Raw genomic sequence first — 25,560 nt, forward strand, 5'->3', positions numbered from 1 at the left:
AGATTTATATGTAAACTTACGATATCAATAAATATAGTGCAGTACTGTAAATGTATTTTCTCTTCCTTATGATTTTCTTAACATTTCTCTAGCTTACTTTACCGTAAGAACACAGTATATAATAAATATACAAAACACATGTATATGATAATTAACTCTTTATGTTATTGGTAAGGCTTCCAGTCAACAGTAGGCTATTAGTAGTTAAGTTTTTGGGAGTCAAAAGTTATACACGGAATTTCAACTGCATGGGTAGGTACCCCTAACCCATGTTGTTCAAGGGCCAACTGTATATATATTACACAAGAGGGACAAGTGCAATAAATGAATTATGTTTAAGTGAATTAAAATACATTATTACTTGCAAGATAAAAGCCACATCTCCAACTTAAGATGTGATCCATGTTTCAGTAATATATGCTGCTTTAATATCCTCAGCAAAAATAGGAGACATGTAATCTTGCTGCAAATATCATTACCCTATTTAATTACAGAATCTGTAGATTAAATAGTTATACATACAACAAATATATGAATAAAGAATTTACAAGTTTTAAATTAAATAAAAATTAAAGTAACCCAAGAATAGGAAGTTTCATTACTAAATTTTAATTCATTAAAGCAAATATATGTATTTCACCTATATGATCTGCATTTCACAGTCATCAAAGTAAATTGAGCCTAATGTAAAGCATACACAACTCACTTTAAAACTCTGTACTTTCTTGGTGACTTCTTTTGGTCGACCAATGTCGCGACATTGCAAATCTACCTCCGGATCAAAATATTCATCGGCAGTGATATTACTTGGATTGTTCAGACTATACGTCTCACTCTGGAAAAATGAAACAAATCTACTGTAGGCACAATAAAACTAACTTACAGAATAGAAGGCACTTATACAAAACTTTGCACACTACATATTTTATGTCCAGAAACAAGACACAATACTGGTTACATTTAAGAACTGTAGAGATACTACTTACTTCTTCAGAGGATGAAGGAGAGTTTTGTTTTTCTTCTACTTCTGCAATATTAAGGAATGACTGAATTGGACTCCTAGGTGATGATTTCTCTTTGTCAGCATCAGTCAAGTGCTCTGTGCGAGTCTTTGTTACAAGCTCAACATTGATAGCAGAAAATACCTGTTGGAATACTTACTACAATCAACGAGTCAAATAAAAAATAGACCTGTTATAAAAATGATTTATAAAACATTCAATATTAACCATAGTTATGTATTTGTTACTAGGGCCACTGCAGCACAAGGCTGGTCTAAGACCAGGACTTGTAAATTAAAAAAAAAAAGTTACAGGAATAAGAAATATGGTACCAAGAAATACAGTAGAGAATGTTATTTTGTTTAAACTTAATTAATAATTATTAGCTTTAACACGCTGGCCATCTCCCACCTGTATATATGTATTACATTTAGTAATATATGTATACAGGAGATGGGTTACTAGCCTCTTGCTCCCGGCATTAAAGTTGCCTCTTACAACATGTATAGCTGATGGAGGAAGGATTCTTCTCCACCTCAAAAATATTCAAAATTATTAGATATGTCTGGTCGAAAGGCAGTGCCTGTACTCTGAAGGAGGGGATGAGGCAGTTGGAGGGCAATCTGACTTATGATGTCAATGCACCTCTGGCAAAATAGTGATTGAATGAATGGTAATGAATGTATTTGTTCCTTGGGTTACCATACCTTGGCAGGAGACATCTGGCCAAGTTGAAAAAGAAAAAAGTTAGCCCACCCTGACCTGTTGCTGGTTTGTGTAACAGATGAACCTATCAAAAGTGTCATTTTTCAATTACTAAATACAAAGCAGTTAGACTACAGCACCACAAGTATAACAAGGCAGTAATAGAAAGGATAGTGAACAGTGGGGGGAAGAGGGGTCAAGTATGCCTGTTCAGAGTACACTGTAAGCATTAAAATTAAAAATTTATTTATACACTGTCGTCACGTGGGGAGTTCGAAATGTGGACTGGGTAATAACACTCACGAAGGCTGTAAGTACGTATATTCGGCGGACTATATGGGAAGTGCCAAGCCTGACCTGCGTCTCTCCTGTCTATCCTTCAACTGACTCACTGTGGTGCCTAGGGGGTGAGCAGCATTCAAATCATGCTAGGTCAGCTGTAACAGTGAATAACAGTCAGTGATTCACGCAAGAGCAGAGGATCAGTAACGGTTGGTGTATGAGTCATTACTACTGACACTAGTAACTGGTTACTGGTAACTGGTACTACTGAGAGCTCGTTCTAACGGCGGAAATACCCTTAAATCCATGCCCACAACGCTGCCACCAAACTGTCACGTGGGGGGTTCGAAACGTGGATTGGGTAATAACACTCACGTAGGCTGTAAGTACGTATATTCGACGGACTATACGGGAAGCGCCAAGCCTGACCTGCGTCTCTCCTGTCTATCCTTCAACTGACTCACTGTGGTGCCTAGGGGGTGAGCAGCATTCAAATCATGCTAGGTCAGCTGTAACAGTGAATAACAGTCAGTGACTCACGCAGGAGCAGAGAATCAGTAATGGTTGGTATATGAGTCATTACAAATGACACTAGTAACTGGTTCTACTGAGACTGTTGCCAAGCAGGGTACAATACTGAAATTTTGGTACATTGCAATTTTTGGTATCAGAACTTTCATTTGTTGAACCTTTCATAACCAGATCACCCATAATCATGCAAAGCTAAAGTATCCTCTTATACACTACAACTTTATTTTTCTGTAGTATACACAATGTAGTTTACAAGTAGTAAAATAAATATTATTAAGCACAAAAAAAAGGCACTAGAATGCGGTGCATTGACTAACAGTTATCTACAGTGGTAGCAGAGCCAGGACTTCAACCTCTGGGGAGGAGCTTAAAGCTGGGGAGAATATTGGAAAGAGCTTAAAAATTTTAAGATGCTGAAAAAAATTAAGAAATCACCTTTAAAAACCTATGATCTTCAGTAAAAATTAAGAAATCACCTTTAAAAACCTATGATCTTCAGTAAAAATTAAGAAATCACCTTTAAAAACCTATGATCTTCAGTATGAGAAATTTCTTAAAACTATCATGCTTTTGTGGTTACTGGTCAATATAACACAGCAAAAGTTAACCACTGAAACAAGTGTGTGTGGGTGGCTTTAGTGTCATTAACCCCCAATAATCCCATGGTACTTCAAGTTTCATCAAACTCATTCATCTCTTCATTAGGTTACCTGTTAACTAAACTTTCATCCACATCTAATTAATTAAAATAACTATTTTTACAAGTGGTTCAACATGCAAATATATAACCATAATATTATAAAGCAGAATAAAATGACTTACCTTACATTCATGACCATTAACATTTTCACTTCGATCACTCCTCCAGCCCCATATGCCAGCTTTATCTCTTAAAAAGAAAAATGTAATGATGATTATGTAGTGTAGGCATGTCTCTGGCAAGACAGTGATGGAGTGAATGATGATGAAAGTGTTTCTTTTTCGGGTCACCCTGCCTCGGTGGGAAACAGCCAATGTATTAGTAAAAAAATTATGATAAAAGCTATTGAACACATTGGCTGTTTCCTACAAAGGTAGGAAGATCTAAAGATAGAGCCATTTACCATCATTCATTTCCTGTCTTCCCAGAAATATACTATGACTGTAATATACTCTTTTGCATATTTCATAACAAATACAGTATCAAACTACTAAATTGTTGACTTTTTTGATTACTAAAATATCAACACAAAACCAACCTTTCAAAGCTGATTTTTTCAGTGTCAATATATGTGATGGCTATAGGAGTAGTTAGTCTGTGTGACACCATGCCAGGGTGAGGTCTCATATAAGTATATGCTTGTTCTGGTGGTAGAGTTCGCATGTTCTCCATGTATACCTGCAAACACCAAATAAGACATTTGAAACTAAAAAACTGCTATCAACCTGACAGACAGAGAGAAATATTTTTTTTTTCAACACGTTGGTCATCTCCCACCAAGGCAGGGTTACCCAAAAAGAAAGAAAATACTGTCATCATCATTCAACACAAACCCTTCCTTTAAAGTGCAGGCATTGTACTTCCCATTTCTAGGACTCAAGTCCAGCTAACTGGTTTCCCTGAATCCCTTCACAAAACATTACCCTCCTCACACTCCAACAGCTCGTTAGGTCCCAAAAGCCATTCGTCTCCATTCACTCCTATGTAACACGCTCACACACGCTTGCTGGAAGTCCAAGCCCCTTGCCCACAAAACCTCCTTTACCCCCTCCCTCCATCCTTTTCGAGGATGACGCCTACCCCGCCTTCCTTCCCCTACAGAATTATATGCTCTCCAAGTCATTCTACTTTGATCCATTCTCTAAATTATCAAATGACCTCAACATTCCCTCTTCAGCCCTCTGATTAATACTTTTAGTAACTCCATACCTCCTCCTAATTTCCACACTCTCAATTCTCTGCATAATATTCACACCACACATTACCCTTAGACAGGACATCTCCACTGCCTCCAGCGACCTCCTCGCTGCAGCATTTGCAACCCAAGCTTCACACCCTTGTAAGAGTGTTGGTACCACTATACTTTCGTACATTCCCTTCTTTGCCTCCATGGATAACATATTTTGTCTCAACAGATACTTCAATGCACCACCCACCTTTTTTTCTTCATCAATTCTATGGTTAACCTCATCCATAATAATACATATACAGTGGTACCTCGGGATACGAACAGCTCAAAATGCGAACAATTATTTAAGGGTATTTATGTAAGTGCCTTTGTAAGTGTATTTTTGGGGGTCTTAAACAGATTAATCTAATTTACATAATTCCTTATGGGAACAAATTCGTTCGGTATCAGCACTCGAACAGCCTTCTGGAACAAATTAAGTTTGTATCCCGAGGTACCACTGTATAGTAAAGGTTAGAGGGAGGAGGTAAAGGAAGTTTCGTGGGCAAGGGGCTTGAACTTCCAGCAAGCATGTATGAGCGTATTAGGAGTGAATGGAGACGAATGGTTTTTGAGACCTGACGAGCTGTTGGAGTGTGAGCAGGGTAATATTTTGTGAAGGGATTCAGGGAAACCGGTTAGCCAGACTTGAGGCCTGGAAATTGGAAGTACAATGCTTGCACTTTAAAGGAGGGGTCTGGGATACTGGCGGTTTGGAGGGAGGTCTAAACTGTCATATTTGAGTGCCTCTGCAAAGACAGTGATTATGTATGAGTGATGGTGAAAGTGTTGAATGATGAAAGTTTTTTCTTTCTTTTGGGGTTTTTTTCTTTCTTTTTGAGTCACCCTGCCTCTGTGGGAAATGGCCAACATGTTAAAAAAAAATATGAATAAAATTTTATACATTTTTTAACACACTGGCCATCTCCCACCGAGGTAGGGTGACCCAAAAGAAACACTTTCACCATCATTCACTCTATCATTATCTTGCCAGAGACATGCAGATACAACAGTTCAGATGTCCCTTCAAACAGCAAATATCCTACCCCTCCTTTACAGTGTAGGCACTGTACTTCCCACCTCCAGGACTGTTTGTTGTGTGAATAACTAAAGGGAATTTCTACAGGACATCCAAGACCACCAAAAACTACTTATTGGAAGGAGATGGCTTGCGCTTAAAAAACAAAAACAAAGGAGAGCCATCAACCTAAGTCCAGCCTGCCCACAACAGTCCTCTACATTATTTTTAATTGCAACAAGTGATTATATGCTGAGGGGGACATGCTTAACTAGTAGGAATCACAAAGCACCTGGAGAACAAGAGGTAATCAGGAATGATCCAAGGAGAGGAGGGCATTTTCAATGCTTCACATGAGGATACCAAACAGGAAAGATATTTAGGTAGCATTACCAGAACAATGTAAAATAGATATATAAAGTAAGAACTGCCAAAATAAGCAAGATAATATTCTGGTAAAAGTGCCTGGAAGTTTTCACCATTTCCCACCGAGGTACGGTGACCCGAAAAAGGAGAAACAGAAGTGTTTCTTCTTTCTGCATTTAGTAATTTATACAGGAGAAGGAGTTACTAGCTCCTTGCTCCCTGCATTTTAGCCACTTCTTACAACACACATGGCTTCCATAAAGTACTAAAAAAAAAAAATACTAAAAGAAGCCCCTAAAACAAGTGCTATGTAATTCTTCATGCTAATTTAGTTATCACAAAAATGTAGCAAGATCTCTACCACTTGCTTATATCTCCATTTAATTCGACTCACCTGTGAAGTTTCGTGATCAACCTCCATCATTGTAGCACCATCAGCTGGAAGAACAAAAGTCATGTTAAATATGTTACACTTATTAGCAGCTCAAGCTAAATCACTGTGGAAGTGAGATTCTCCAGCACATCATGCAGTTTGAGGAAACTGGATTTTAGTTTTGCATTCTTCATTTATATTTTTTTTTTTTAACACACTGACCGTCTCCTAACAAGGCAGGGTGACCCCATAAAAAGAAATGATAGCTTTCCTTCCTTTTACATTCAATAATTTATACAGGAGACAGGGTTACTAGCCCCTAGCTCCCAGCATTTTAGTCACCTCTTACAATACACACGTGGCTTATGCAGAAAGGATTCTTTTCCACTTCCCCACAGAGTGAATTAAATTACAGTAGGGCCCCACTTTACGACACTTTGCTTTACAGCGATTCACTATTACAGACATTTCAAATTATGACCACAAATTTGTTTATATGGCTTCCTGACTTGCTATTACGGTGTCTGTGCAGCACTTTGTTTACATCCTCCATGAGCTCCATGTCTCTCAATTATGTCTGGAAACTTTCCAAAATTTCAGATATTTTAAAATTACTGCATTTTTTTTTTTTTTTAACATGTTGGCCATTTCCCAACGAGGCAGGGTGACCCAAAAAGAAAGAAAAAACTTTCATTATCAGTCAACACTTTCACCATCACTCAGACATAATCATTGTCTTTGCAGAGGCGCCCAGATACAACAGTTTAGATAGTCACTCCAAACTGCCAATATCCCAAATCCTTCCTTTAGAGAACAGACATTGTACTTTTCACTTTCCAGGACTCAAGTCCAGCTAAGAATGTATGTCAGCAAATTTTGACTGGCCATCTGGGTTGGGTAGGTGGACTACTGCCAATTACATAGAAAATACAATGCAGCTCCATATGAACATGTAATGGTCAGTGAAGAATTATCCCATAGCAGTACCACTAAGAATGACAAAGACAAACCTGTCAATTATATAAATACAAAAGCCCACATAAAATATAAAAGTATCTAGTCACTGTATTTCATTAAATATACACAATAATACCTCTCTTACAACACAAAGAGAAATAGAAAATTTAGCAAAACATGATTTTGAAAGTAAACACCCTTTTTGTTTTAGTACAGCAAATAAACACATGACATTGTATTGCATTTTATGAAGCATGGCACCCATGTGGAGCATTAAACACCAGTAGTAGCGAAGGCCCAGTCATCTTCCTGACAATCACAGGCTTTTATTGTTTCAGCATAAACAGAAAGAATATTTAGTACAGTAATGTCAATGACAGTCACATGACATAAGACAGAATAAAAGGCACAATATCGTGACTGGAACAATACAAAAATAATCCACACATAGGATAAAGAAACTTATGGTGACATTTCAGTCCAACCTGGGCCATTAACTAGTAACACACTAACTAGTGTATGACTAGTTAATGGTCCAAGTCGGACCAAAAGTCGTAATAAGTTTCTTTATCTTACGTGCTGGTTATTTGTGTATGAGACAGACAATCTGCAAGCAGAAAATGTATGTTGTATGTAAGTCAATCCTATAATTCTGCTTACCTTGCCCCTTAAAAATATAACTGCGATTGCCCCGCTGCCAACTAGTCTGGTCAAAGCCAATAAGTGTAGTATCAATTCGAACGTTAGAGCCACTTTTGTATACCCTGTATGTGTCGCTTGGACACATGCGAGAAACCAGTGGCACTGAAGCAGAAAAAAATTAATTTTGAATTATTTTACATGTTGAGAGAAGTTAAATTATATAGTTTTCAATCATACAAAATCTATATAAAAAAATAGTGGAGAAGTAGCTAATTTCTCTGTTTTGCAGGGAAACTAACTCCCTTAATTCTCAGGCTGAAATATTAAAAATGTTCATATTTCCTGTAAAGATGCAGATATCAATAAGATTTCTCATCAACATTATTTTAGTTAAGTCAATATAGGAAATGCTTCAATGCTTCTATTTAAAAAGCTCTTGTCAAATATAATGCATTTTGAGAAAAAAATTATACAACATAAATGTAATTTTGTGAGAAAGTGTGCATTTTTTTTGTAAATAACTTAATGGAATAGGCTCAAGTGCCAAATATACCACCCTTCCAAACACTACTCCTGAAAAGAAAAATGTATACTATATTACAACTTCTTTTTTTTTTCAACAAGTCGGTCGTCTCCCACCGAGGCAGTGTGACCCAAAAAGACACATAATCAAAACTTACAACTTAAAACTAATAGAGCATGCAAAATTATCTTGTGGTTGTTACAGAGGAGCTTACACCAATAGGTAAGGTGGTTTTCCCTTTATTTAACATTAGCTTTAAATAACAGGTGAAATTGTTAGTCAGATGACATTTAAAAGGTCGTGACAAAAATGGTCAAGACAGACAGTATATTTTGAGACCATAATATTAAAGATTAACCATTGTTTGCTTAAGAATAAAAGCCACAAATGAAGTACCTAAGAAAAAAACACAAACAAGCATTTTATAAAAAAAAGGGGAGTTACATAAAGTAATTTTGTTTTCATGGTATGTGCTTTAGATATTAAATGTTTTATCACAAAATTATGAATGGTCAATTGGGTTCTCCTAGGTAATTTACACACATGTTACTATGTATGATAATTTGTGTAACTATCTTTATGTATCTGTACCTAAATAACTTAGTAATTTTGTCTAGGCAAAACATCAATGAACCACAAGTAGATCTGTTGAAAGATAATAATGGCAAGAGAACCAAACTTAAACATTACAAAACAAATCAGTCTTATTTTACCACGCTGGTGTCTTTGCAACACCAAAAAACATCTCTATCTGTTTCATCGACACTTTGCTCCCAGAGGGAGCAAAGTGTCGATGAAGGGAAGTGTCGATGGGGAAGGTGCATGAAGGATCTTTCCCTGGATATTTTAAAACAGTATGTATTATCAAACTGGCTCTAAGGAGCACCTGAAGTGAGAAAGTAGAAGGAAAGAACATGAAAAAGAAAAAATATGGGGAAATACAGTAGTCAAAAATAGCAATGCAAAGTAACACACATAGCACAGACCAAGTTATACTGCAGTGAGTGTGTAACCAAAAGCAGGATCTGAATAAATGGTTTACAAAACTGTCACGTTGATAAATGAGACACTTTTGAAACATTTTACCACACAGTGGCTTCTTCAATCCAATGCAGAAAAAGATTAAAAATAAGAGTGGGAAAGTTTATTCTAAGGCAATCTGTGATATACTCTGGTACTCAAAACATTGTACAAATTGTGTTGAAAATATTATAAAATACTAAGTTGATGAGTAGAACACATGTGTAATGGTTGGGTATCTTAAATGTTGAACAATAAAGATACTCAACTGTTGCTCATACATCTTACTCATCAACTGTTCACTTTACATTCAGTCATCAGACAAAGTTACAAAACACAGTACACCTTCCATTCAGTCATCAGACATGGTTAACTTTACAATAACTCACCCCAACTTGTGAATTCCCACTTCATTTCAACATAAAAATCTGGTGCCTGCAAAGAAAAGGTTACTTCGATAAATATAAAATAAAACATTATTTTTTCTGAATTACGAATTCTAGAAATAGTATACAGTAGGGCCCCACTTATTCGGCAGGTTAGGTTCCAGTACTGCTGGAAAGCAGACTTAGCCAGAAAGAAGAACTCCATTTTTTCCATTTATAAATGCATATAAATGCCAGATAACAAGTTTAACATATATTAAGTTAGCAACAGAACTAGGCATTAAAAAGTAAAATACACACACAGTACACTCATTATTTACCTCAAAATATTTGTAGTCTTAATGTAGGGCAAAAGGTGAGTAGTATTTACTCTAAGAAGTCAGGTGTGGTAGCCCTCCTGGCCACCCCACCCACACATACTATATTACAATGCTTAAAGCTCCCTAGAGCGATAAAATGCACATACACTACACACAATACTTACCTTAAAATATTTGTAGTCTTAAAATGGTCTTAACGTAGGGTGAGAGATGAAAAGTATTTATTTGTAGAAAGTCGTGTGGGAGGTATGGCATCCTGCCTAGCCACTTATACCTACGTTCCCTAGAGCGATAAAATGCATATATATAGTACACTCATTAATTACCTTAAAATATTTGTAGTCTTAATGTACAGTGAGAGGTGAGTTTTATTTGTCTGAAGTAAAGTTGGGAAGTATGGGTAGCCAGGAAGGGCAGCCCTCCCAACCCCACCCACACATAATGTAAACAAACCAGATGAACGCATCTGGCCCTCGTCACAAGTCCTACAAGTTGCCTGGCTACCACAAGTCCTACAAGTTGCCTGGCTACCACAAGTCCTACAAGTTGCCTGGCTACCACAAGTCCTACAAGTTGCCTGGCTACCACAAGTCCTACAAGTTGCCTGGCTACCACAAGTCCTACAAGTTGCCTGGCTACCACAAGTCCTACAAGTTGCCTGGCTACCACAAGTCCTACAAGTTGCCTGGCTACCACAAGTCCTACAAGTTGCCTGGCTACCACAAGTCCTACAAGTCACCTGGCTACCACATCTCATATTTATGTTAATTTATTCTACTGTAGGGTGTATTTAGATGGATTAAGCAAAATGTCTATATTAACGTTTTATACGATATTTAATGCTCCTTAGAGTGATTATTGTGTTATTATTATTATCATTATTAATATGGTATCTTCAAGACTAATAAGACACTCTTAGTGATTTTAATGTGTACCTGCATGCCAGCACAGTGTGTAAGCTTACTTAGGTACAGGTACACATACGTATCAGTTATAATAATGTAGGTAAAATTAAGACACATGTGCAACATCTGGGTATCTTTATTGTAGATGTTTCGCCATCCAGTGGCTTTATCAATACAAATTCCAGGACATAACTTGAAGATAGTAGGGCTATACAGTGGACCCCCGCATAATGATCACCTCCGAATGTGACCAATTATGTAAGTGTATTTATGTAAGTGCGTTTGTACGTGTATGTTTGGGGGTCTGAAATGGACTAATCTATTTCACAATATTCCTTATGGGAACAAATTCGGTCAGTACTGGCACCTGAACATACTTCTGGAGTGAAAAAATATCGTTAACCGGGGGTCCACTGTATACAGAAGATGAGGTAATCAGTCCCTCAACCTTGGAGTAGGTGCGAAGAGCACCGTAGTCATGGAGATTCTGAAGCAGAAGCAAGGAGCCTGGCTCTTATATACTAACGTCAGGTGTAGCAGATAAACGCATAGTCACTGGTAGGAGGGATTCCCCAGTGGAAGTAGGTCCTTCCCAAAGAGATGGGTTAGTTGTAGTAGTAGTTGTCGTAGTCGTGAAGGTTATGTACATGATTACCTCATCTTCTGTATATAGTCCTACTGTCTTCAAGTTATGTCCTGGAATTTGTATTGATAAAGCCACTGGATGGCGAAACGTCTACAATAAAGATACCCAGATGTTGCACATGTGTCTTAATTTCATCTTGTCGGTATTATATACCATTCTTGCACAATAATGTAGGTACATAGTCTGCCTGGGCTACATACCTACACCTACCTACATAGCTACACGATATTTAATGTGGCCCAGAGCCACATTATTGCCATCGACATACCATGTTCACTGAGTTTAATCGTTTATAAAAACTACCTTTAGATGCCATCATAAACAAAGGGAGAAGTGAATAATTCAAGCCGAGAATTGTAAACAAAAGTGTTATGTATTAAGGGGAGTGATGTAATGTTTTCCCTCCGCCCGGCTACCACACCTCCATAGTATATAAACAAAATTTTCCTATGTTATGTAATGTGTTTCTTATTTAATTTTGAAGAAAATATCATAGCTGGATTAATGAAAATGTCTATATTGATGTAAAATTAGACATTTAATGTGCCTGAGAGTGATTATTATTACATCATAGAGAAATGTGCTCATGGAGAATGTAAACAAACCGGGTGGCCCGCGCCGTATTTGAGTGGCCAATTGCCGTATAGAAAGTTTTGGTCATAATTCGAGATCGCCGTATTAGCGGAACGCTGTAAGGCAAAACGCCGAAACGTGGGGCCCTACTGTACATCTCTTTAGTACACAAAGTTTAGCACATAAAATCCGTCATTCCTCTTTGCCCTTTGTCAGTTACCCTCAACTGGAGTGGCTTCATCCAGATAATTATTATTAGTAATACTCACAATAAAACTGCTCTCAACCCTATTAGCAGTATGAGTACTAATTACACCTTATTGTTCCCAAATATGATAATATGAAAGTGCCAGTAACCTGAATGAAAATGGTTAAGAAATGCAAATGTGTTTCTATAACAATGGGAGAACACACAGAGAAATTTATTTTTGGAAAGGGCTGTGGTTAATACGTTGGACTACGTGCGGCCAGCATTAACACCCTGGTTGATCAGGCCCTGATCCACCGGGAGGCCTAGTCAAGGCCTAGACTGCAGAGGCACTGACCTCCCAGAACACCCTTCAGGTAAATACATTTTCATTCAGTATACCGTGGACCCCCGGTTAACGATATTTTTTCATTCCAGAAGTATGTTCAGGTGCTAGTACTGACCGAATTTGTTCCCATAAGGAATATTGTGAAGTAGATTAGTCCATTTCAGACCCCCAAACATACACGTACAAACGCACTTACATAAATACACTTACATAATTGGTCGCATTGGGAGGTGATCGTTAAGCGGGGGTCCACTGTACTTCTTTATCAGAATAGGTTAAATGTAATGCCAAATAATCAATGAATAACTTGTACTTCTTCAAGATTCTGTATCCAACTGAAAACAAGAATTATATAAAATGGATATTTCTTCCCTCCCACTGTGTAAATTCTAAATATGCCAGAAATGCCTTACATGTTTGTCTTGATTTTCTGACTTTAATAGCCTGGCATACATAACAGGTTCTTCTGAGAGCATTTCTAAATGATGCCTGGAATATCAGTGGTGTAAAATATGTATATGTATATCTATTTTTTCCTAAAAGTAGGTCAATTACCATGACAATTACAACAAACCCACAAATTATAAATCGTGCCTGGATAATATTTTTTGTTTTAAAATTTATCCAATTTGTGAGTTTACTGCAATATATATAGTATAAGACATCTAATAGGTACTTCTGAGCATATGTGATAGGAGTGAGTTGGTACCAGACGATAGGTTGGAGTGTGAGCAGAGTGATATTTTGTGAAGGGATTCAGGGAAACAAGTTAGCCAGTCTTGAGTCCTGGAGATGGGAAGTACAGTGCCTGCACTCTACAGGAGGGGTGGGGATATTTGCTGTTTGGAGAGTCATCTGAACTGTCATATCTTCCCACTTCTGACAAGATAGTGATATTGTGAATGATGGTGAAAGTGTTTCTTTTTCAGGTCACCCTACCTCGGTGAGAAAGTGTGTTTTAAAAAAAATGTATTTTTATGGCATGCTGTACTCTTACTATACAGCCTCTCCTCACTTCGCGACATACTCGAACTTATGAGAGGCTCTCTAATCAGTATGCATACCTAAATAATGTATATTAGAGCTGATTTCCTCTATTCTGTTTATTACAATATACAGTACACTACTGTATGAACATTTAAAAATATACTAAAAATGTTATAAATGGTGAAAAGGTGACATTAAAACAATATCAAAGATGAGTGAAACAAACCCACTACCATTATACTCATTTTGTACCATATATTTTTCCACATTCAAAGTAAAGAGGGAGACATACACTTCATCTTCAAGAAGCACTTAAATACCAAACAGCAGCACTTACTACATTTTCTGAAATATTCTGAATGTTTGCTTACATTCTGAGTGATGTGTATGATGCTCTCACAACATTTTGAAGAAGAGAACTAAACAAAGTAACAGTCAAACAATTCCCATAGAGCAGTGAATGTAACCACACACAGATGGAAAAGCAAACTTTCAGGGTATTAACAGAAGGATTCCCCACACTGATCAACTGACACTTCAAATGATGTTCTGAACCATAAAAATTACATTGACAAAGTACAATATTTAGAAGTTGGCTACATAGCTCCTAGATGCATGTATTTGCTTGTTTTTTTTTTTTTTTTTTTTTTTTTTCAACAAGTCGGCCGTCTCCCACCGAGGCAGGGTGACCCAAAAAAGAAAGAAAATCCCCAAAAAGAAAATACTTTCATCATCATTCAACACTTTCACCACACTCGCACATTATCACTGTTTTTGCAGAGGTGCTCAGAATGCAACAGTCTAGAAGCATACACATATAAAGATACACAACATATCCCTCCAAACTGCCAATATCCCAAACCCCTCCTTTAAAGTGCAGGCATTGTACTTCCCATTTCCAGGACTCAAGTCCGACTATATGAAAATAACCGGTTTCCCTGAATCCCTTCACTAAATATTACCCTGCTCACACTCCAACAGATCGTCAGGTCCCAAGTACCATTCGTCTCCATTCACTCCTATCTAACACGCTCACGCACGCTTGCTGGAAGTCCAAGCCCCTTGCCCACAAAACCTCCTTTACCCCCTCTCTCCAACCCTTTCGAGGACGACCCCTACCCCGCCTTCCTTCCCCTATAGATTTATATGCTTTCCATGTCATTCTACTTTGATCCATTCTCTCTAAATGACCAAACCACCTCAACAACCCCTCTTCTGCCCTCTGACTAATACTTTTATTAACTCCACACCTTCTCCTAATTTCCACACTCCGAATTTTCTGCATAATATTTACACCACACATTGCCCTTAAACAGGACATCTCCACTGCCTCCAACCGTCTCCTCGCTGCTGCATTTACCACCCAAGCTTCACACCCATATAAGAGTGTTGGTACTACTATACTTTCATACATTCCCTTCTTTGCCTCCATAGATAACGTTTTTTGACTCCACATATACCTCAATGCACCACTCACCTTTTTTCCCTCATCAATTCTATGATTAACCTCATCCTTCATAAATCCATCCGCCGACATGTCAACTCCCAAGTATCTGAAAACATTCACTTCTTCCATACTCCTCCTCCCCAATTTGATATCCAATTTTTCTTTATCTAAATCATTTGACACCCTCATCACCTTACTCTTTTCTATGTTCACTTTCAACTTTCTACCTTTACACACATTCCCAAACTCATCCACTAACCTTTGCAATTTTTCTTTAGAATCTCCCATAAGCACAGTATCATCAGCAAAAAGTAACTGTGTCAATTCCCATTTTGAATTTGATTCCCCAAAATTTAATCCCACCCCTCTCCCGAACACCCTAGCATTTACTTCCTTTACAACCCCATCTATAAATATATTAAACAACCATGGTGACATTACACATCCCTGTCTAAGACCTACTTTTACCGGGAAGTAGTCTCCCTCTCTTCTACACACCCTAACCTGAGCCTCACTATCCTCATAAAAACTCTTTACAGCATTTAATAACTTACCACCTATTCCATATACTTGCAACATCTGCCACATTGCTCCTCTATCCACTCTATCATATGCCTTTTCTAAATCCATAAATGCAATAAAAACTTCCCTATCTTTATCTAAATACTGTTCACATATATGCTTCAATGTAAACACCTGATCTACACATCCCCTACCCACTCTGAAACCTCCTTGCTCATCCGCAATCCTACATTCTGTCTTACCTCTAATTCTTTCAATTATAACCCTACCGTACACTTTTCCTGGTATACTCAGTAAGCTTATTCCTCTATAATTTTTACAGTCTCTTTTGTCCCCTTTCCCTTTATATAAAGGGACTATATATGCTCTCCGCCAATCCCTAGGTACCTTCCCCTCTTTCATACATTTATTAAACAAAAGTACCAACCACTCCAACACTATATCCCCCCCTGCTTTTAACATTTCTGTCATGATCCCATCAGTTCCAGCTGCTTTACCCCCTTTCATTTTACGTAATGCCTCACGTACCTCCCCCACACTTACATTCTGCTCTTCTTCACTCCTAAAAGATGGTATACCTCCCTGACCAGTGCATGAAATTACTGCCTCTGTTTTGCTTGTAAGGTAGACTATTCTTAATTCCTTCAGTATTCTAGCAGAATAGGAGAAAGCAAAAAAAATCATTATTTCAAGAGTTACCTCTTTTAGTTTTGCCAAAAGGCTAGGAATACCAGCTACACGTGAGGAGTAACGCTGCATATCTCGCCCCTCCAGCACGATGCCCAAAAGCTCTGGGTCACCAGTTGCAGTGGCCTCCTGTAACACTATGACAACATTCTGTTAAACTCATACTTTAAACAAAGGCTCAGTGTTTGTTTCACATCATTCCTATTCAGTATTTCAGACTGATATCTCAATGGGACAAAAGTTATTACTGTACCTAATGGTCTCACTTACCAGTCCAACCATCATTATTCTCAACATTAACATTACAGTGGTGGCGTAGCAGTGATCTAGTGGACTCGAGGTGACCAAGGGTAACAGCCAGCATGAGGGGAGTACGCCCTCGAGGGTCACGCAGCTCTTGATTATGCTGAAAAAGTTAAAATGTGTCATAAACTAATTAGATCTGCAACGATCACTGCTATTCTGCTACATACCCTGAGGAAAAAAAAAAAAAGAGATGAAAGGTTTTGAGTGCTTGGGACTTGAGAAATCAACAGGCCTGTGCGAGCATGTTAGAGTGGAGTGAAGACAAGCAGTTTTTATGGCATGACATGCTGCTGAAGTGTGAGCAAGGTAACATTTATGAAGGAATTGTGATGTCAGCACATTTCCAACAAAACAGCTGTTAAATAAATAATGGTGAATGCATTTCCTTTTCTTTAGGTTACCCTCCCTCACTGAGAGATGATTGGTCTTAATAAAATGCACATTAATTTCATGCTCTTGAATATAAAAATGGGAAGAAATGCAAGAAAATCTAATTGCAAACCATAAGCATGCATTCTGAAGAAAAACCAATACCATACCTCAATTAAAAACAAAGTAAAAACTTGTACTACAGTTTAGTAATTGTGGTAGGCTCCACTACTGTTCTAGACCACTTTACAGAATAACCGACATCAACTCTGATGAAATAATCTTCTGATATAGCAATAGATTCCAGTAATTTTTTTTTTTTTTTTTTTTTTTTTTTTTTTTTTTTCAACAAGTCGGTCGTCTCCCACCGAGGCAGGGTGACCCAAAAAAGAAAGAAAATCCCCAAAAAGAAAATACTTTCATCATCATTCAACACTTTCACCACACTCACACATTATCACTGCTTTTGCAGAGGTGCTCAGAATATAACAGTTTAGAAGCATATACGTATAGAGATACACAACATATCCCTCCAAACTGCCAATATCCCAAACCCCTCCTTTAAAGTGCAGGCATTGTACTTCCCATTTCCAGGACTCAAGTCCGACTATATGAAAATAACCGGTTTCCCTGAATCCCTTCACTAAATATTACCCTGCTCACACTCCAACAGATCGTCAGGTCCCAAGTATCATTCGTCTCCATTCACTCCTATCTAACACGCTCGTGCACGCTTGCTGGAAGTCCAAGCCCCTCACCCACAAAACCTCCTTTACCCCCTCTTTCCAACCCTTTCGAGGACGACCCCTACCCCTCTTTCCTTCCCCTATAGATTTATATGCTTTCCATGTCATTCTACTTTGATCCATTCTCTCTAAATGACCAAACCACCTCAACAACCCCTCTTCTGCCCTCTGACTAATGCTTTTATTAACTCCACACCTTCTCCTAATTTCCACACTCCGAATTTTCTGCATAATATTTACACCACACATTGCCCTTAGACAGGACATCTCCACTGCCTCCAACCGTCTCCTCGCTGCTGCATTTACCACCCAAGCTTCACATCCATATAAGAGTGTTGGTACTACTATACTTTCATACATTCCCTTCTTTGCCTCCATAGATAACGTTTTTTGATTAGCGTAAACTAAATGCAAGTACAGTGGTACCTTGACTTACGAGTTTAATTAGTTCCGTGACCGAGCTCGTAACTCAATTTGCTCGTTCGTATATCAAAACAATTTTCCTCACTGAAATCAATTGAAATGCCATTAATCCTTTCCAGCCCCCCAAAAAACCACCCCAATTTTTTTGTTACTGGTTTTAAATAAGAAAAATGTATTTATAAATAAGAAATATTGAACACCCCACCCACCACCTTCACTACTCCACCCACCACCTTCACTACTCCACCTACCACCTTCACTACTCCACCCACCACCATCTCTACTCCACCCACAACCTTCACTTCTCCACCCACCACCATCTCTACTCCACCCACAACCTTCACTTCTCCACCCACCACCATCTCTACTCCACCCACAACCTTCACTACTCCACCCACCACTATCACTACTCCACCGACCACCATGACTTCTCCACCCACCACTATCACTACTCCACCCACCACTATCACTACTCCACTGACCACCATGACTACTCCACCTGCCACTATCAGTACCCCACCCACCACTATCACTACTCCATCGATCACCATGACTACTCCACCCACCACCATCACTACTCCACCAACCACCATCACTACTCCACCTGCCACTATCAGTACCCCACCCACCACTATCACTACTCCATCGATCACCATCACTACTCCACCCACCACCATCACTACTCCACCCACCACCATCACTACTCCACCCACCTTAATGTTTCTGGAAAAACTCTGAGTGTTGAAATGGAGGCTACCTCTTCCCCTGGTTTATACGAGAACCAAACAAGGGACGAGGTGCCTCACTACAATCTGGGATTAGTGTGGGAGCATTATCCTTCCAGTTATGTCTTGGAAGAGCATGTGGGATGGGACGAAGTACCTGACATTCCTCTGGGTACAGTTTGATTTGACTTCAGATTCACCACCAATTAGTGGCGGCATATCTGGAGCTCGCTCGTAACTCGGATTTTGGCTTGCAACTCAAAGCAAAAAATTGACCGAGCGACAGTTTGTAACTCGAAAAACTCGTAAGTCAAGGTACCACTGTATAGAAATTTTTAAGACTTTCCTGTAATTTTTATTTGTTTTGTACGTGAAAAAGAAATGATCAGCTACTCTATAAGTGCAAAACACTTGCTAGACTTTCACTTAACACTCACATGACAGAGTGATAGTACCTCACTAAGTGGTTAATGGATACCAATCCATTGCTGCTGGCCTTACACTTGTGGATTTGGTACTTCTATTACCACACAATTCTTTAGTTAAGAACCATTTATAGAGTAAAAGGGTTATATGTATTTATTTATTTATTTATTTAGAAATTTTAGCATACATACAGAGGTACAAAAAAAATACAGGTAAGAGCAGCATGCCAAAGCCACTTATATGCATAGCATTACGGGCTGGTTAAAATTAACTTAAGATTAACTAAGCAATGATGAAATCAGTGATAAGACATTATTGTAAACAGATAACTATAAAGCACAAATGAGTATTACAAAGACAGGTCATATGGTTGCATGCATTGCTGTTCATTCAGTAGAATGGAGTATTCTGTTAGGTAGTGTATTTAAAAAAATAAACAAAGTTAGATTGGGTCCTAGGTTTAACATTTATGTGGTATAATTTTAAGGTCCAGTTATTCAGTAATTTATTTGGTTTTGAGTGAGTAAGTGAACTTTGAGAAGAGACTTGAATTTATAAACAGGTAGTGTTTCTTTTATATTTACAGGTAATGAGTTCCAGATTTTAGGGCCTTTTATGTGCATTGAGTTTTTGCATAGCGTGAGATGGACACGAGGAACATCAAAGAGTGATCTGTGCCTTGTGTTATGGTCATGTGTTCTGTTGAGGTTGGCAAGGAGATGTTTGAGGGGAGGGTTAATATCAGAGTTAAGTGTTCTATGTATGTAATAGGTGCAATAATAAGTATGGATGTTTTGTATGGTGAGTAGGTTGAGTGTTTTGAATATTGGTGGAGTGTGCTGCCTGTAGTGAGAATTTGTTATCATTCTAACTGCAGCCTTTTGTTGGGTAATTAGTGGTCTGAGATGGTTAATTGTTGTTGAGCCCCATGCACAAATTCCATAGGTGAGATAGGGGTAAATAAGAGAGTGATAAAGGGCCAGGAGGGCTGACTGTGGAACATAGTACCGTATCTTCGATAGTATGCCTACAGTCTTGGAAATTTTCTTAGAAATTTGTTGTATATGTGTATGAAATTTGAGTCTATTATCGAGGTGGATTCCTAAGAATTTTCCCTCTGTTAGCTTTGAGATAGGTGATCCGTTTATCGTTATGTTAAGAGGTTCATCTGTAGCTCTGTTTCCAAACTGAATGAAGTAGGTTTTGTCAATGTTTAGTGTAAGTTTGTTAGTCCTCATCCAGGTAGATATTTTCTGTAATTCGGTGTTTACAGTATTGGCTAGCGTGACTGGGCTCGGGTGAGAGAAGATGTATGTAGTGTCATCTGCAAAAAGTGTGGGTTTGAGTAATTGCGAAGCATTTGGTAGGTCATTTATGTATAGGAGAAAGAGAAGAGGGCCAAGGACACTTCCCTGTGGGACACCAACTGTAATTGGTTGTGCGGAAGAGCTTGCCCCATTTGCGTACACATATTGGCTTCTGTTGCTGAGGTAAGACTTGAGGTAGTTGAGGGAGTGCCCTCTAATACCATAGTGTGACAATTTTACGTGGAGCAAGTCATGGTCAACTGTATCAAAAGCTTTACGTAAGTCAATGAAGATCCCCAGTGGGACTTCTTTTATCTCTATTGCAGTGTATATATGTTCTAGCATGTGTATAACAGCATCATTAGTATTTTTATTAGGCCTGAATCCAAATTGGCAGGGGTTGAGAATGTTTTGGGAGATGAGGTAGGAGTAGATTCGTTTATGAATTAATTTTTCAAAGATTTTTGAGAGAGGGTGTAAACTGGATATTGGCCTATAGTTATTCAACTCTGTTTGGTCTCCTCCTTTATGGATCGGGGTGACTCTTGCTATTTTGAGAACTGTAGGGAAGGTGGAGGATTCAATGGATTTGTTAAAGAGTGTTGCAATGATTGGTGATAGTACTTGTGATGCTTTTTTGTATATAAAGGGTGGTAAGGTATTCAAATCTCCTGCCTTGTTTTTCAGTGCGTTGATAATAAGGGAGACTTCGTATGGGTTAGTCGGAGCTAGGAACAGTGTGTTCGGGTAGTTGCCAGTGAGGTAGTCATTTGGTGGGGTATCTGAGCTTGGGATTTTATTGGCAAGGTTTTGACCTATAGTGGAGAAGAAATCATTGAGTCTGTTTGCTGTTTCTGTTGGTGGGAGTTGGGGTTCATCTGATTTTGCTAATTTTATTTCGCTATGTCATGATATCTTTTTTGTTCCCAGAATTTCTGATAGGGTCTTCCAGGTCTTTTTTATATCACCTCGTAAGTTGGATAATCTGTTCTCATAATACAATTTTTTTGCCCTTCTTATCAGGCTGGTTAGGATTGACGAGTAACGTTTTGTTTGGTCTCTGGTTATGTGACCCATTCTGTACTGTTTTTCATATCAGTGTTTTGTATTTATGGATTTGAGAATGCTGGGTGTTAGCCAGGGACTGTTCAGTCTCTTAGCTGTCATCTGTTTAGTTTTTTTAGGGCAGTGCTTGTTATAGAGGTATTGGGTCTTTTTTAGAAAATTATTAAAACATTCATCAATATCTGTATAGATTTCTAGCTCAGTGTGCCAGTCAATGTTTGTTACTGCTGTTGTGAAGTTATTAATGGCTGCCTCATTGTGAAGTCTGAAGGTGACTTTAGTAGTGTCTTGGGGTATTTTACCAAGAGTTGTTATGAGGAAAGTAGGGTAGTGGTCTGTGGTATTATCTGTAATTATGCCTGATTTTAAAGGGGATATGGTGTTGGTCCAGATGTGGTCAAGTAGGGAAACACTAGTCTCTGTAACTCTTGTAGGTTTTGTTACTGTTGGTAGCAACATGCAGTTACTCATTGTGTTTGTGAATTCAGTAAAGAACATACATCCTTTCATAAAAAAATAAAAATTTCATGTTCATACAACAACTAGCTCATTAACTAAGTGGCCTGCATACCAAATATCAAATCCTAGCCTTAAATGAGTATGCATATATGTACATACTGTATACACAATTTTATAATTATATTCATGGGGATGGGAACCGCCAAAGCTGTAGGGGGTCATATAACTCCAGGGAGGAATGGGAGCTAATCAGAGTCCATCCAAGGGAGGTCAGGCCCCATTCCTTGGAGGAAAAGACCCTCATTGGCAGCAAGGAACCTCCTCTGATGACTATACATAGAAAAACAAAAAATGATAACATCAATAATATGGTGACTGCCACATCTCTATCTTCAGTGTCTAGGAATAAAAAAACCACCATCCAATACCAACCTTTCCACATATTTTATGAAAACAAAAATAACTAAATAAATCATCAGAACCAATGTATAAATCAATAATCTACAAACCTTGTTTTTACCCAGTTCTGTTTCAAGTCTTCGATAGTCATTATGCCAAACCAGCCAGTGAAGTGGATAACAGTCTTGTCCACCTCTGCTCTGTGAGCTAACTTCAAACCCAAGACAAGGGTTTCCAGCCACTTTTCCAATCTGGTCTGTAGTTTTTACTGCTGCTTGGGCCCCACTTCCTGGCTTGTTGCCACTTTCTGAACTGACAGAGTCTTTTTCATCCACTTTAACTCTAAGAGCCACTTTTTTTGCACTTTTAACTTCATCAGAAAGTGAGGCTCCATTGATCTGCTTATCTTTTGTCCCATGACAATTGTTCATTTTACCATCTGCCTCTGCCATAAGGAACTTCTAGGTTTATGTACTGAAAACCTGAAACATTTTGAGAATATTGTAAAAACATTACCATATATCAAACTGTAACGACTGCAACATTAAAATTACATGTACGTGTGTGTGTGTGTGTGTGTTGTATGTGCGTGAGATAAGAGAAAATAAGATTTTGTTCAGATTTTTAACTTCAGAGGGTTAGCCACCCAGGATAACCCAAGAAAGGCAGTGCATCATCGAGGGACTGTCTGTCTTATTTCTATTGTCTTATTTCTATCTTGTCCCCCACACTGCGACCCACACCAGTCAACTAACACCTGGAGTATACCTGGAGAGGGTTTCAGGGGTCAATGCTCCCGCAGCCCGGTCTGTGACCAGGCCTCATGGTGGATCAGGGCCTGATCAACCAGGCTGTTAGTGTTGGCCGCACGCAACCCGACGTATGAACCCTAGCCCAGCTGGTCAGGTACCAACTCTAGGTGCCTCTCCAGTGCCTTTTTGAAGACAGCCATGAGTCTATTGGTAATCCCCTTTATGTACCTTCCTGCTTGCCTGCTAGGTGAACAGAACAACAGCTGTAAGGAAACACGCCCAATGTTTCCACCCGTACCTGGAGAGGGTTTCGGGAATCAACGTCCCCGTGGCCCAGTATATGACCAGGCTTCGGTGTAGATCAGGGGCCTGATCAACCAGGTTGTTACTGTTAGCCACATGCAAACTGACATACAAACCACAGCCCAGCTGGCCAGATACTGATTTTAGGTGCCTGTCCAGTGCCTTCTTGAAGACGGCCATACCAGGGATCGAACCACGGATACTCAGCATGTGAACCGAGAGCGTTGCCTACCAGGCCATGGGTCTATGCGTGTGTTATATATATATATATGCCATGTCTGAGGGCAATGTGTGGTGTGAATATAATGCAGAGAATTCGTAGTTTGGAAGTTAGGAGGAGGTGCGGGATTACCAAAACTGTTGTCCAGAGGGCTGAGGAAGGGTTGTTGAGGTGGTTCGGACATGTAGAGAGAATGGAGCGAAACAGAATGACTTCAAGAGTGTATCAGTCTGTAGTGGAAGGAAGGCGGGGTAGGGGTCGGCCTAGGAAAGGTTGGAGGGAGAGGGTAAAGGAGGTTTTGTGTGCGAGGGGCTTGGACTTCCAGCAGGCATGCGTGAGCATGTTTTATAGGAGTGAATGGAGACAAATGGTTTTTAATACTTGATGTGCTGTTGGAGTGTGAGCAAAGTAACATTTATGAAGGGGTTCAGGGAAACCGGCAGGCCGGACTTGAGTCCTGGAGATGGGAAGTACAGTGCCTGCACTCTGAAGGAGGGGTGTTAATGTTGCAGTTTAAAAACTGTAGTGTAAAGCACCCTTCTGGCAAGACAGTGATGGAGTGAATGATGGTGAAAGTTTTTCTTTTTCGGGCCACCCTGCCTTGGTGGGAATCGGCCAGTGTGATAATAATAAAAAAATATAAATATATATATATATATATATATATATATATATTTATATATATATATATATATATATATATATATATATATATATATATATATATATATATATATATATATATATATATATTATATATATATATATGTATGTATGTATGTAATGTGTATGATCATGTAATGTCTAGCGAATTAAAAACAAAAACTGCCAGAGTTATCAGTTGTTGCAGAAGCCTTGTAGATAAGTCACTTGCTGATAAATGTTTGCTGCCATCAGGTTGCTCACCTGTCATACTGGTGACAGTAATATAAGTAACCATGGATATCTGGTCCTTGTGAGAGTTCAATTAGCTTGGGTTTGTCATGGACATAAAATATGTTTATTTAGGTACAGGCACACATGAATACAGCTACACAAATTATCATACACAGTAACATATGTGGTAGTTACCTAGGATAACCCAGAAAAGTGATTTATTCCATTGAGGTCGTTGTCTTACTTCCAGTGAGTTACACATACCTAAGAACCCTAATCTAACCTAACAAAATGTAATCTAACCCATCCTAAAAATATAAAAATAAACGTAATTCAACCATACTCCTCCTGTGGTAGATATGTCACTGGCTCGCCTTCATTTACACTGCATATTTTCCTCTGATAATTTCCATAAAAATGACAGTTCTGTATAGGATAAAGATAGCAAGGTATTATTAAAGATATATTAATCTACACAGCAATTATACGTAAGCTTCTTTTTATTCTTAGTTATCTCCCGATTACTACGTACATGTAATTTGTTATTTTTTAAGTGATATAATGAACAAGAATGACATGAAGCAGTGAGAGATGATGGTAAATGTTTGACCATGGTTGGATTGTGGTCTGCAGTAGTGCTGGAGTGTTACCTGCAAGGACAAGCTGTGGTGGTGCTCAGGCAGCAGCAGGAGCAGGAGCAGCAGGAGCAGCAGCAGACATCATGATGTTAAGAGGAAGGCAGGAATCAGCGGTGTCAGGCAAATGAGAAGAGAAGAGCAAGCCAGAGTGTACATGACACACACACTGACTCACACACATACACACTACC

At 38.7% G+C, this 25,560-nt stretch overlaps 1 protein-coding gene across 1 annotated transcript; it reads right to left on the reverse strand.

Annotated features, from left to right (window-relative positions):
- Positions 1-625: 625 nt before the first annotated feature.
- LOC138852072 (ankyrin repeat domain-containing protein 13D-like) lies at positions 626-25,560 on the reverse strand. The gene is made up of 11 exons (XM_070081687.1): positions 25,382-25,560; positions 22,691-23,062; positions 16,626-16,761; positions 16,368-16,492; positions 9,736-9,781; positions 7,822-7,965; positions 6,226-6,269; positions 3,758-3,897; positions 3,342-3,408; positions 987-1,145; positions 626-835 (listed from the first exon to the last, which is right to left on the reverse strand). The coding sequence occupies exons 2-11, from the start codon at positions 23,030-23,032 to the stop codon at positions 641-643; spliced, it is 1,398 nt and encodes a 465-aa protein (XP_069937788.1). The 5' UTR covers positions 23,033-23,062; positions 25,382-25,560; the 3' UTR covers positions 626-640.

The sequence above is a fragment of the Cherax quadricarinatus genome, unplaced genomic scaffold (genome assembly GCF_038502225.1).
Source record: "Cherax quadricarinatus isolate ZL_2023a unplaced genomic scaffold, ASM3850222v1 Contig3695, whole genome shotgun sequence".
Taxonomy (NCBI): Eukaryota; Metazoa; Arthropoda; class Malacostraca; order Decapoda; family Parastacidae; genus Cherax; species Cherax quadricarinatus.